The sequence below is a fragment of the Crocodylus siamensis genome, chromosome 11 (assembly GCF_052110815.1).
Source record: "Crocodylus siamensis isolate JL-2025a chromosome 11, ASM5211081v1, whole genome shotgun sequence".
Classification (NCBI taxonomy): Eukaryota; Metazoa; Chordata; order Crocodylia; family Crocodylidae; genus Crocodylus; species Crocodylus siamensis.
The window spans coordinates 8,070,787-8,084,789 of NC_143405.1; the positions used below are offsets into that span (position 1 = coordinate 8,070,787).

A 14,003-nucleotide genomic window follows, 5' to 3' on the forward strand; every position below is an offset into this window, starting at 1 on the left:
AGGTTAGCTCAGTGTTCATGTTGGCTTTTCACTTTCTCTGAAAAAGAAGGACCTGGTTTTTATGGTTTTTGTACTGTATTTCCAATGTACATCAGCACCATAGACTTCGTAGATACAGTCACAAGTCCTGCCACTCTGTTGTTACCCCATTCAATTACTGACACTTTGAAAAGTGGTCTGCCTAGCATGAGGGCTGCAGCATGCTAGAAAAGAGGTTAACGGTGGCCAGAGCATTTCCCTTAATCCCAGACCTTATCTTTTATCCTTGTCCAGCAAGTCAAGCCCTCCTCACAGAAGTCTTTGTTTCCCTTAAGGGCTCTTCTGTCTGCACAGGAGAGGAGTAAGTCCATAACCCTAGCCATGTCGAGCACTCATGCCCTATCTGCTTCTACAGCCTGTTTCATGTAGCATGTATGGGATTTCCCAAGATAACCTCACTGCCTCTTTGTCTCTGCTATTATAACAGATGTCTAGTCTTACACAGGGTAAACCATTTCTTGAGCAGGAGCTGGGCCAAACACATAAATATAACTGCCAGAGGCAAGGCAACCTTGACTGAGCATATTGTCTTGGTGAAATGGGCAACAGGTCTACACACACCACCATGTGTGCTGCCCTCTTTCCTGTTGCTCTCCTGTGGCCTTTGTTTTCCTTTGGAAGTCTAACTCTTGTGCTCATTAGAGAGGTCTCTTCTGCAGTCAGATGAAGATGATGATATTCTGATTATGATTACTTATGTCTAATGAAACTCTGACATCTGTTTCCTAACTCGGCAGATTTGGATGTGAAGAAAGCTGAATGGCAATGAATGCTTACACTGAATTTCAGATTGTTTCAAAAAAAAAAAAAGGTAGTCCTTTGCAGCTTCCCTTGGAATAAAACTCAGGGGAGTCATTGTGATCTGCCAACACTGCTTGTTATCCAGTTTGATTGTAATGAGGTGCATGTTGATAGCTTTGAGGAATGGATCTGTTTGCCTCCCTGAAACATCCATACAATGTTCTCTATGCTCTTATGGCATTGTGTGAACATGAGTGATTGTTGTTTGGACTGCTGGCAGACTTAAAGTCAAGGATTATCATGCCTTTATCTCTTTATCCACAGTCTTATCTGCTTCAGCCAGACAGACAGTACAGTAGTACTTTAAATGTTTCTAGGAGTTCCAAAACTAGTATTTAAGGGATGCCCTGGAGGCAGGCCTTGTAACAAATGCCCTCAAATTTAACTCAAGGTGGAAGGCAACCTTGTAGAAAACCTAAATCATATTTTTGCACGTATTTAAATAATTATAGATGCTAACACAGGTCTATAATTCTTTTATTCACTGAGCAAAGTAAGACCCTCCCCAAGTTTGGTGGCAGTTCACTGGCTTTATACATACAATGCAGTAACTTTTGGACAGTTTCAGAATTTCAGGATATATCCTGGGCATCAGCAGACAGAACCCTAAGAATTTTGTTGGAAATCAGAAAAATGAAAAAGCCAAGTACGTTGGTCTCCTTGTTGAGAGCTGCTGAAAAATTTGCAGGGGAAGAATCTCAGTTAGCAGTGGAGAGTGCAGAGAAAACCTCACTCCTTCGTCCCTTCCTAGCAGCAGCCTTCCTGAACCTTATATGTTCTAGTGAAGATGGGTACCAGGACACAGTGCTCCAAATGGCTTCCTGAGGATAGAAGTTGCTGTGTCTCTGCGTGGTTTAACGTGTTGCTTTTTAACACAGTTCCATCAAATTTATCCTTTGTCTCTTTTTTTTCTACCCATGCTCCCCGCCCCCCTTTTTTTTTAAGGAGCTGGTTAAACTCATGAAAGAGAAGCAGGACCACCCCTCTCCCACAAGCCCAGTTAAAACAAGTTTACCAACATGTAAATCTGACAGGTGAGTCACCAGGAAATACTTCATTTGGGGGCCTTAGCACGTGTATGTGTCTTATGTTGTAGTTCCACATGGGCTTGTGTCTTCCCCCTAATAGCTGAATATTTCAGGGATGGTATCTGATATACTTCTGCACATGGTAGTAGCATTGTACTCCTCAGGTAGCCTTGTTCACAGTAGAACTACTTGAGGCATAAAATATTCTCAGTGTGAATGAGGGATCCAGAATCTGGCAATAAAAATGTGTGTGGCTGCTGCAGTCATACATTTTAGTGTCAATACAAGTGGAGTTTTGCTTGGAGGCCATAGGCATACCTTACAATAATAAATAATAGCATGCGCACATGCATGTATGTGTGTGCATGCACCTGTGTGTGTGTAAAAAATATAAAAGTATGTGTGATATTTACAGTGCATCAGAGCTTCCCCTGACAGACCGAGAGATGGAAATTCTCAACAAGACAACTGGTCTGACTCAGTCTACAGAAATACTGACTGACTCCATGGATGAAGAGGTTGCACCTCCCAAACCCCCTCTACCCTGCATTCGTGTGGCAGAAAACAGGTAATGCTCCCAAGCCATCTGTCTCTAGGATATCTCTTGTCTCCATCGGCCAGTGGTTTTTTTTATGTATCCTTTCCTGTATATAGACTGCCTATTGATGCCTCTAAAGGAAACTTTCAGGACCTTCATCTGAGGAGGGAAATCAGAACTGCCTATTGACAGAATACGGGCTGAGAATCTAGAGTTACTCTGCCTCTGGCTTGCTGTTGAATTTAAGCAAGTTATTTCACCTCTCTGTACCTTCCTCTAGCTGTTTTAAATTTGGGGATAACTTCTTTACAGGGCTTTGAGATCCCTGGATGAAAGGCACCATGTTAGTGCAAAGTATTCTCATTTAAAAGATATGAATGCCTACACCCCTTGTTTGGATAATACTTTTCTGCACTTTGTGTTAGTTGTATATAGGGTGTGATCAGTTTCCACTGAAGCCAAAGGTAATACACTTATTTCAGCAGGCTTGTTATCACGCTTGAATCTGCACGCAGATAGTTGTGCATTGTTTATCAGGTTAAATACTGATGAAAAGATATAACTGTGCATTGTCATCACTCTTACTACCAATGAAAGAAATGTTTCTGCACTCTTTTTTTGAGAAGGAATATAATCCCAAGGTTTTGGTGTGTTTCTACTACAGTTTTACCCCGACAGTTTTAATAAAAATGGATGGTATGAAAATGTATGTCATGGTTATGTGCAAATAGGGATTTTGGCTGTGGTTGGTTGTAAGAGTCTTGTTTCTGGGTAGTTTTAAATTCTCTTTACTCTGTGAAAGGTTCTGGTATGTTTTAGAAAGAGGCTATGAGCATACAAATTGAGACCAGGCAGGTTTGAGAGTCCCTGGACTTGGGAGCAGCATGTAAACAATATATAAAATTACAGGGAGCACTCCCATGTCCTGTGAAGTGGCTGTCTTAAGTAATGAGAGATGGGCATTTCCCAACTTTGTCCTAGTGCCAAAATATAGACCCTTATAGTACAGGCTGTGGGAGAGCATGGACAACCCTCTCCTCTTTTGAGTAACAGTGCATAAATTGATTGTGATAAGAGCTACTTTCCTGTCCCATGAAAATTTTCAGCATTTAGAAAAAATAGATAGTTTCATAGTAGCTAGAGTCGGAAGGGACCTAGGAAGATCATCTAGTCCGACCCCCTGCCTTGGCAGGAAAGAGCACCGGGGTCAGATGACCCCGGCAAGGTGCTCATCTAACTTCCTTTTAAAAATCCCTAGGCTAGGAGCCTGCACCACTTCCCCTGGAAGCCGGTTCCAGGCCCTAGCCGCCCTGACTGTGAAGTAGCGCCTCCTAATATCTAATCTAAACCTACCCTCCGCCAGCTTGTGACCGTTATTCCTGGTCACTCCTGGCAGCGCACGGGGGAACAGGGACTCCCCCAATGCCTGCTGATCCCCCCTGACCAGTTTGTAGCAGGCCACAAGGTGCCCCCTTAACCTTCTCTTGTGGAGGCTAAACAGATTGCTGAAACATTCCCACCCAGCTCTTGGCAAGAAGCCCTAAAATGATGTGACAGTAAAAACCTGTTCTCAGTCTCCTGGAGTCTCCAAGAAACCTTTTGCTAACAAAGTATATGAAATACCCTGTGTCCTTGTGTCTTGCAGCCCTCCTCCAGCATTGCCCCCTAAAAAAAGGCAGTCGGCACCTTCCCCTACCAGAGTGGCAGTAGTAGCACCAATGAGTCGAGCCACTAGTGGGTCCAGTCTGCCTATCGGAATCAACAGACAGGTAATAGCTTCATCCCTTTAAAACCAATGAAATCGCGCTCTGGAATGTAGGGGGAGCTGAAAGAAGCACTGCTCCCTTCATCTCTACAATTCACAGCACACTTCTCTTGCTAAACAGCCTTGTTTAAAGAAGAGCTACATTTTCCGTGAAGAGGAGATTCAGAAGTGTAAAGCCTCATGTAATAAATAACTTGCATCAGTTAAATTTCTTAAGGCTGCTGTTGCATTTAAATAATGCGTTCTCTCAAGTTGTGTTACAGTGACTGATCATAGGCTTTCAAGAGTAGAAAGAGTGAATATGCCAGTCCGTAACAGCATGCTGGGTGTGTCTACATGAGACGTTTACTGCACAGCAGGCTAATTAACTCAGCAGTAACTGTCTCGTGTCTACACATGCAGCCCTATTAGACCTCAGGAAACTAATCTACTCCCCAGCAAGATAGTACTTGAAACATGAGTACTGTCCTGCTGCAGAATGTTTTTTGTGTGCAGCAGCATATAAGTCAATGCTGCGCTGGCTGGCTGGGACTCGAGGGTGCTTCAGTATGGGGGCTGCCTGCTGGCTAGCCCCACACTGGAGCAACCTTGTGCCCCAGCCAGCCCTTCTGTAGCACGTTGAGCTGAGTAAGAGCAGCCCCAGATTTGGTAGTCTGGCCAACCTCTGGGCTTGCTGCCAGCCGGGGCTGCTCCAACCGGGCTCAGCATGTTACAGTCACAGGTGTATGTTCAAACAGTGCACTTGGGAGCAATTAACTCCAGTGCAATATGCCCTGGAGTTTATTGCTGTATGCTGATAGCACAGGTAGACATGCCCAGCAAGTGCAAAACACCAGGCCCATCTTATCAAGACCCACCATTCTTGGGTATGCCATGGGCCATAGATAGCTCACTGGAGAGATCACACCTCCATATCCAAGCAATTGCGTCTTAAATCATTTACCCTGCACAGGTTGTTTGAGCATTTCTGGGCCCTGTTGGTTCTTGTTCTGGGGAGAATGGAAGATGAGAAGGTGTTGGTCACTGTCTGCCATTTTGTATTATCATGGATATGGCATTCTAGAGATCCACCATCATGTTAGCTGTCCAGTAAAGATTGAAATAACTTTGATTACCCCAGCTTGACTCCAGTCCACATGCTAATACCCTTAACTTGAGTGTGGTGGTGCTTTTTAACTCCAATTGGTTGATCTGTCAGGAGGCTGTTGATCTATAGGGTGACAATTACGGCTAGTGCAACTCATTAGCTGCTAATACAAGCACTCCATGCAGCACTGTGACTCCTCCCAAGGGAGATAAGGGAAACTATAGAGGTGCCAACTTGAAAGTTAATAAATTCCACAGTCAAAACATAGCCGTAGACACTAAGATGGAAACAGTGAAGGCCTTGTTTACGTTGCAGGTCTTATGCTAGCAGATAGCAATGACATGTACACACCTTGCATGACTTTGGTGGTTCCTCAGCCCCTTCCAGAACCATGTGGCTCCACTACGATAGCTGTACCAACAGGACAAAAGATACACCCTGGGGGCGCCAGCTGTTGACGTGGCTGTGGCAGCCAGCAGGAAACATGGGCGTGTCTACATATGCTTTTTGTCATGGAGGCAGAAGCCTTCGTGTCTAAACAGCAGTAACCCTGTTCAGGTTCCCCTGAGCACATACAGATAACTCAGCAAAGCTGCGATGATCCAGTTTGGTCATGACAAATGCCTTGGAGAGTAGGACTTTGGCAGAGAGCTCGGCCTTGGTCTCCCCAGTATGCAGTCAGCTCTTGTCACTTAGCACAAGCTGTCCACAGCACTGCAAGCTTATACAGCATTTGTGGCAGTTGCTTCCTTCATATTCCCCCTAGCTGCACAAATGAACAATGTGGTAGCAGATGTAGGTCTTTCTAACTGGGGTGCACCTGGCAGATTGTCCCCCTACTGTCTAAGCTCTTTAAGGAGGAGACTTCTGCTTTGGATGTTGTCTTCTTCTTTCCTATAAAACTGTTGATAATAATGCAGGTTGTTTTGGGTGGTTGTTTTTTCTACCTAAGGATTTTGATGTTGACTGTTACGCCCAGAGGAGGCTGTCAGGTGGCAGCCACTCCTATGGAGGGGAGTCCCCTCGTCTCTCACCGTGCAATAGTATTGGCAAACTCAGCAAGTCGGATGAGCAGCTCTCCTCGCTGGACCGCGACAGTGGGCAGTGCTCCCGCAACACAAGCTGTGAAACATTGGGTAAGGAGGCAAGTCCCAAATCACTCTAGTCTTGTGCCATCACAGGGCAGTGATGCAGAAGAATAACAGGGTCTCGCCTGTAACCGTTTCTGTGTAGCTGCTGCTGGCAGCTCTGGGATAAATGCTATTCCATCAGGGGAGGAAAGGCACAAAGGGAGTTGGTTAAGTTGCCTTTCAGCTACAGACGTCTGAATTCCAGTGATCTGGGTCACAAGCTGAAACGACGGTTGTGTTCAGCCTCATTAGTGCACATCAGTAGAAAAGGGCAGTTCCGTGATGCTAAAAAAACTATTTCAAGCCTGGAGGAATTATAGGACAGCGCAATAACCAAATACATTCAGTGTAGAAACTGGATTCTCCCTCATGGGAGATTTTTGGAAAAAGACTCTGTGGGCATCTGTCTGGGCTGGTTTAGAAATAGCATTTCGTGCATCTTTACAGAGGGTTGGAGTACATGCCCCTGCATGTCCTTCCCAGCCTGATGACTTGTGATTCTAGAAACATTATCCCTCTAATGATGCTTCTTTTGAATGGTTGTTACAAAGTGTTTGCCTAATAACCTGAAGGAGTTCAGATGTTGCAAGGAGTCTGCTAGGCACTTTGCAGATGATGTTGGAAGAGGCTATGCTGTAAAGGGTTTGCCTTCTAAACTGAGGACTTGGTATTGCAAATGAAGATGACATGAGGTGGGGAGTAACATGTATAAGGGGCTAGGGTTACAGCTGGAAGGCAGTGCATCAGGCCTCAATAACTGGGTTTTGTTGTCCTTTCTCTTATGTGCAGATCACTCGGATCACTATGACCCGGACTATGAATTCCTACAGCAGGACCTCTCCAATGCTGACCAGATACCTCAGCAGGGGCCAAGTATCCTAAGCCCGTTGCCGGAGTCCTTGGGCGAGTCTGGCTCCCCCTTTCATGGACATGGTTTCCAGATCCCCCAGGGCAGCTCTCCCCAGCCGGAGCACTGCAGCACGTTGGTAGCAACTCAGTCCACAGAGACTCCCCCAGCTTTGCCAGAAAAGAAGAGGAGGAGTGCAGCCTCTCAGACTTCAGATAACTCAGGCTGCAGGGTCTCATATGAGAGGCACCCTTCACAGTACGATAATATCTCAGAGGATGACACGCAGAACCCCGGGGCTCTCCCATCAATACCCTTCCCACCATTTCCTGCTGTCTCGCCCTTCCCGCAAGGGAACTCTTCAGTACCGATTGAATTCATTACTACTTTTGCTGCTCCGGACTCTACGGGTGATGCAGAGAAACCACCCCCTCTTCCAGAGAAGAAGAACAAACACAGTAAGCCACTGCCTCTGTTGGTATTCGTTCATGTCCTTCCCTCCCTTAAAGCCAGTGTGCTATGGGTGATCATGCCCCAGTCCCCTAAGGCCAGATGTCTTTCCCTTCCTCCTCATCAATATTTCCAAACCCAAGGGAGGGAGAGATCAACAGTTAATATTTATGGCAGCCTCAAACACCATTGCTCCCTGTAGAGAGAGTTCCATTCTCTATCTCTCCCAGTTCCCAAGTGTGGGAGACTGTGCCTTTTGAGCCTCCCCAATGTATTCCTGCTTTATGCCCTTGAAGACTAATTTCAAGGAAGCTTTCCACCACAGAGGGGAGGGTTCTTCTGTGAACCTGAAGAAAAGCTTGCTTTTCCAGCTTTTCACCCCTCCTGAGGCTAGTTGGTACCACCCCTGTAGTTTGGGCCCTGGATCATGATCACCTGCATAACAGCATAGGACTAGCTTGTAATGGCAGTGCCAGGTGCTGCCATCCGGCTGTGGGAGTCATTTCCTTTGTATACATAAAACATATTATTAAAGTGAAGACCATCTGAATGCAGGGGCCTTCTGTCCTTATCCAGACTTCCAGCTCCCTGTATTCTGGCTCTAAGGACTGGAGATAATGACTTCACTTGGAATATGTTAATATCCACTAAATGGTAGGTTTCTTGCTTTTAAAACTTGGCCATCTTGTTGAAAGAAAACAGTTATACCAATCCATTAGGGAATGAACTGAGCTGTGGACTGTGTGGCTAGACTCAGCAAGCATTAGCATTTCAGCCACTGGCTAGCCTTACAGTTCCTCATTTAAAGACATTGTGTGCGCTGCCCTGTCATTCAGCATTTGGATCAGAGCTGCTAGGTCGTGTGTGTTCCAGCCCAGCAAACAAAACAATTGGGAAATATTGAGCCAGCCTTCTGACTTGTTTCTGTAGGTGGTGGTTTTTTCATTGGGAACAGAGTGGGATTTCAGCTAGCCTGAACTCCTTAATGGCCTCTATCCTGTCAAATTAATACCATCCCATTCTCACGCTGATGATGTAGAAGAGTTCATCAGCAGAAAACCACATTTCCATTGGTAAGGCGGGTCCTGAAGTTATGCAGGCTGCAGCTGCCACCCGTGTTGTTAGAGCAGCCCCAGTTTGAGAACCCAGTCTTTTACCTAGGGTTCCCCACCCTTGTGCCAGTACATCAGCCAGACAAGAGCATGGCTTGTGGGCAAGGTAAGACAAAGGGTTTAAAGGTACCAAGAGCAAACAACCAGGAGTCAAAGCTGGGGCTCACATATGGCACAAGCGAGAGACAGGTTGGTATGTTGTTTAGTCAGGGACAGTTGTTCTGACTCGAGGCTTGTACTTGTGTGTGGCGCTGATCTCAGTGGTATGAGGCTACAAGTTCTCCTTCCTGGATGCAGGCTCAGATGCACTGCTCACCTGTGCACTTTCGGTCACCCCAATGGGCGTGTGCAGGTAGATGCCACCACATACATGTAGGTGACTTAGCTTTGCAGAGGCACACGAATGGATGTACATGGGCTAAGAGCAGTTGGAAGACCCATTCCTTGTTGAAAGAGACTAAGCCATTTGCCTGGCTCTCTAAGCCCCGCATTATTCTTCTTTATCATACAAAGCTGTTCACAGAATCAGGGAATTACAGGTACTCCTCACTTAACATTGTCCCAGTTGAAGTTGTTTAGTTATTACCTCGCTGATCTATTAGAGATCATACTTGTTTAAAGTCATGCAATGTTCGGTTATAACGTTGTTTGGCCGCCACCTGCTAGTAGGTAACTGCTGTGACGTCATTGGATTTGCTTAACATAGTTTCACTTAGTCGCATTTTTCAAGAATGTAACTATGACATTAAGTGAGGAGCAGCTGTATTTAAAAATGATTTTTAAAGTTTTTCTCCTTCTTATTGCCATTGTGCACTTTGAACCCCAAAAGCAGAACCGACAAGCAGATTTAGCCTTAATGTTTTATCTGAGCTGTGTACAATAGAGTTGGCACAGTAATCTGATCTGAAAATGTCAGAGAGGTGATTAGATTGTATTGCTAGGAAGGGAGAAGCTGGGTTATCAAGCATGTCATCAGCCCTGTTAGTTTGATACAACACCTTTGGTGCAGAGTTTGCAGCAACATTTGGGCTGTAGCCCAATTTCCATTGCAGCATGCTTTGCAGTCAGCCAGAGTTTGCTGTGTGCAGCCCGTACCCTGCTGTGTATCATGCCACAGGTCTGTGGTTGTTTATTTTTGTTTTTTTACATCCTCACTTCTCATACTGACATTTTTAGATATATGGTAGGACCCTCGTGTCCTGGCTTTTAGCCTGCATCTTGAATATGACGCATGCAGATATTCTAGTGTAAATGAATATATACGTACATTTAAATATCCATGGCAAACTCGTAGGATGCTGACCAAAGGAAACATGCATTTGCAAAGATTTAGAGTTGTCTTGATTGTGGTCTCTTTATTGTGAGTCAGCCTATGGCAGTTGATTCATTGGGAGGAAACAATGCAACAGAGACTTGGAGGGGCTGTTCATTAATAATACGTGGCAAATCATGACTGAATTAATTAATCATATATGAACTGTGCCTAAGACGTCCACCAAGAGCCCCTTTCTGCCTACTGCAAATGGGGAGAATGATCTACCTTCCAACCCGCTACTGTGCCTGTGGTGAATTATACCAGACCGTAGTTAAGCACCAACAATGTGCTTGTGTTGTACCAGGCACCAAATGTAGAACAGTCTCTGCTGTGAAGAGCTCATGGTCTAAAATGATAAGATCCTCCACTCAAGTAGTTTTCAATCAAGGGGTGAGTTTTTATTTATGTTTTTGTCTAATGTTTTCGCCGCTTTTTCTCTCCCTGTTAGTGGGGACTGAGTGTAGCCTGCTGCCTTCTTGGCAGATGGCATTGTCTACTGGAACCACATTAAAGATAGGCTGGTGTTAGCCAGCATAATATAAATGACCCTTATCTTCAGGGATGATGATGAAGGCTAGTTTCTTTGCCATTGTCTTCACTAGCCAGGGAACATGAATCATAGAAATGATTCAGACTTGCTGAATCATAGAAAATGAGGGACCTTAGGAGGTCCAGCCCCCTGCTAAGAGCAGAGCCAGCCCCAACTAGATCATTCCAGCCAAGGCTTTGTCTACCTGCGTCATAAAAACCTCCAAGGATGGAGACTCCATGTCCTCTCTGGGTTCCAGCGCTTCACCACCCTTCCAGTGAGAGTTTTTCCTAATATACAACGTAAACCTCCCTTGCTGCAACTTGAGCCCATTGCTCCTTGTCCTGCCATCTGCCATCACTGAGAACAGTCTTTGGAACCCCCCTTCAGGGAGTTGAAGGCAGCTGTTTAATCCTCCCCTGGTCTTTTCTAATCCAGACTAAATAAGCCAAGTTCCCTCAGCCTCTCCATCATAAGCAGGGATCCTGGTTTTCCCCGATAAAAAAAATTTGCAAATTCTCTGATAAAAACTCCAAAATCCATGATTAAAATGAAAGGCCCCTAACTCCCTCCCACAGCCACCCCTGGCCCTGCTGGTGCCCCACAGCCCCCTGCCCTACCAGCCCTGCCAGAGGGGCCCCCCAGCTGCTTGGGCTACGGGACCAGGGACCCAGGTCCACAGCCCCCTGCCCCCAGCAGGAGGTGGCGGCTTCTGTAGCAGAGGGAGCCCAGCTCCCCACCCCCTGCTGCCTGCCTGATGTGCATGGGGCTGGCATGGGCTGCCCACTGCAGGCTTGGGCTCCCCACCCTGCTGCCCACCCCCAAGGCCTCTGCAGCCCAGTGGATGCAACCCGGCACTGCAGGGCACAACAGGGCTGTGCAGGGATCTCCTTGCCACTGAGAGCTTGCGCTGCCCTGGTGAGGCGTCCCCTATACATGCAGCAGCAGTGTGGAGGACAACCCAGTGCTGCCACCCCTGCTGCTGCTATTGCACACACAGGGGACCCCTCACCAGGGCAGTCCCAGCCCTGTATAACTCTCTCCCTCCCTCCCTGTGGGAGCCTCAATCCCCACCCCACCATTTACCTGTGGGAGCTGCTCTCCAGGCTGCCTGGGGGCCATGTGCATGTACATGCACATGGAGCCCCCTGCCTGACCACCCTCCTCCTGCTCCCTTCCAGCCCCCTGCAGAGAGCTCTTTGCAAACCTGCTAAATCCATTGGTTTCTCCAGTAAAATGAAAAAGCTACAGTTTTCTCCGGTAAAGGGTAAAATCTTCAGTTTTCTCTGTTTTTCCATGGGAAATGGAAAACTGAGATTGCTGCTCAGAATGCCATGTGCCCCAGCGCCCTCACCATTTCCATCGTCCACCACTGGACTCTCTCCAATTTGTCCGCATCCCTTCTGTAGCGGGGGGCCCAAAACTGAGCACACTATTCCAGATGTGGCCTCACCAGTGCAGAACAGAAGGGAAGAATCACTTCCCTCAATCTGTTGGCAACACTTCTACCACTGCGGCCATTAGCCCTCTTGGCAACAAGGGCATGCGGTTGGCTTATATTCAGCTTACTGTCCACTGTAACCCCCAGATCCTTTTCTGCAGAGCTGCTGCCCAGCCAGTCAGCCCCCAGCCTGTACTGGCACATGGGATTGTTCCGTCTTAAGTGTAGGACCTTGTCTTATTGAACCTCATGAGATTTCTTTTGGTCTAGTCCTCCAATTTATGTAGGTCTGCCTGAATCCTGACCCTAGCCTCCAGCATATTTACTACTCCCCTCCAGTTTGGTGTCATCTGCAGACTTGCTGAGGGTGCACTCTATCCCGTCTTCCTGGTCATTGATGATGATATTGAACAAAACTGGCTCCAGAACCAAATCCTGGGGCACTCCACTTAGAGTCACAGATGCTAGGGTTGGAAGGGACCTCAACAGATCAAGTCCGATCCCCTGCCTAGGCAGGAAAGAGTGCTGGGGTCAGAGGGCCCCAACTGGATGCCTATCCAGCCTTCTCTTAAAGACCCCCAATGTGTAGGTATCAAGACCCCCACTTGATGCTGGCTGCCAACTAGACATTGAGCCATTAACTACTACTATCCTCTGACCCCAGTGATCCAGCCAGTTTTCTGTCTGCTTGACAGTCCATTCGTGCAGCCTTTACTTCCTTAGCTTACTTGCAGGAATGTTGTGGGAGACTATATCAAAAGCCTTGCTAAAGTCAAGGTATATCACATCCACTGGTTTGCCTGCACCCACAGAGCCCGTCATCTCATCACAGAAGGCAATCAGGGTGGTCAGGCATGACTTGCCCTTGGTGAATTCATGCTGACTGTTCCTAAGTAATCACCTTCTCCAAGTGCTTAGAAATGGATTCCTTGAGGATCTGCTTCATGATTTTTCCATGAGAGCACAGTTTGAGTCTATTCTTTAATTTAACCCCTGTCCTCACACAGACACACATCCATCACTTATGCACTGGTAACAATATCACACATCAGCTGACACTACCTGAGATGTGCAACAGACCTTGACTTGAGTTTTGGCAAGGAGGCAGTTAGCCTGTGGAGCTCAGCACCCAACTAGGGTAGCGCAAGGAGGCTTTGGCTCCTTTTAAACCTGATCACGACCACCCGTACAAGCTGGAGAGGTGCTTATCCAGGAGCAGAAAGCCACGACATGCTCGTGAAGGTGATTCTAACTGCAGCGCTGCTCTTCTCCCCCCCCCACGTTTTGGGTCTAGATAGAGGTGACGTAAGGGAGGCATTTTGGAAGGTCTTGAAGGAGGATGCTCCAGACTGCGTCTCTCATTCCAGGGGGGTGAGAGGGTGCCGCTGCGGAGATGTTCTGGCCGGAGGCATTATGTCTCTTCCCTCCCGCCTTTGGAAGAAACTGCAGGGTATGCAGCCAGTGCCGAGCCAGTGATGTCACTTCCCCATCTGCTTTTTGAATTTCTGCCTCATTAAAAACCGCAGCACAGAGGGGAGGGGAGGGGAGGGTGGGGGGAGCCCTCTGCAAACAGCAATCTCAGGAATGTGTCCGTTTTCTTTTCTGGAGATAGAGGCATTTAAAGGGCCTCTTCTGTGCGCACTCAGCCTCCTCTGCTCCCGCAGCACTGAATGCAGGGATTGTACTTTGCTGTGTCAAATGCCTTTTCCTTCACCTAAAAACACAGGTGAAGTGCACAGACGCACTCACCTGCCTTGCACTATCGGTTGCTGCCATGGCAATGAGACGCATTAGCGTCATAAAGAGCAGAGATAAAGGAGCTCTTCATTATTCCTTTCCAGACTGTGTTAAGGCTCCCAGCAGCATAGAGGCATGCTGCGCTGAGCAAAGGCACAGGCTGGAAGCTCATTTTCCCTGGGAA

At 47.0% G+C, this 14,003-nt stretch overlaps 1 protein-coding gene across 5 annotated transcripts in view; it reads left to right on the top strand.

The window, feature by feature from the left end:
* The window catches only part of RAPGEF1 (Rap guanine nucleotide exchange factor 1), a 118,841-nt gene that overhangs the window by 63,638 nt on the left and 41,200 nt on the right, over nucleotides 1-14,003 (top strand). For all 5 annotated transcript variants that reach the window (XM_090021848.1, XM_090021849.1, XM_090021851.1 and 2 more), the window contains exons 5-9: nucleotides 1,786-1,874; nucleotides 2,284-2,436; nucleotides 4,052-4,175; nucleotides 6,211-6,394; nucleotides 7,178-7,693. In XM_090021848.1, coding sequence (XP_089877974.1) covers nucleotides 1,786-1,874; nucleotides 2,284-2,436; nucleotides 4,052-4,175; nucleotides 6,211-6,394; nucleotides 7,178-7,693 — 1,066 coding nt within the window. The remainder of the gene's footprint in view (nucleotides 1-1,785; nucleotides 1,875-2,283; nucleotides 2,437-4,051; nucleotides 4,176-6,210; nucleotides 6,395-7,177; nucleotides 7,694-14,003) is intronic.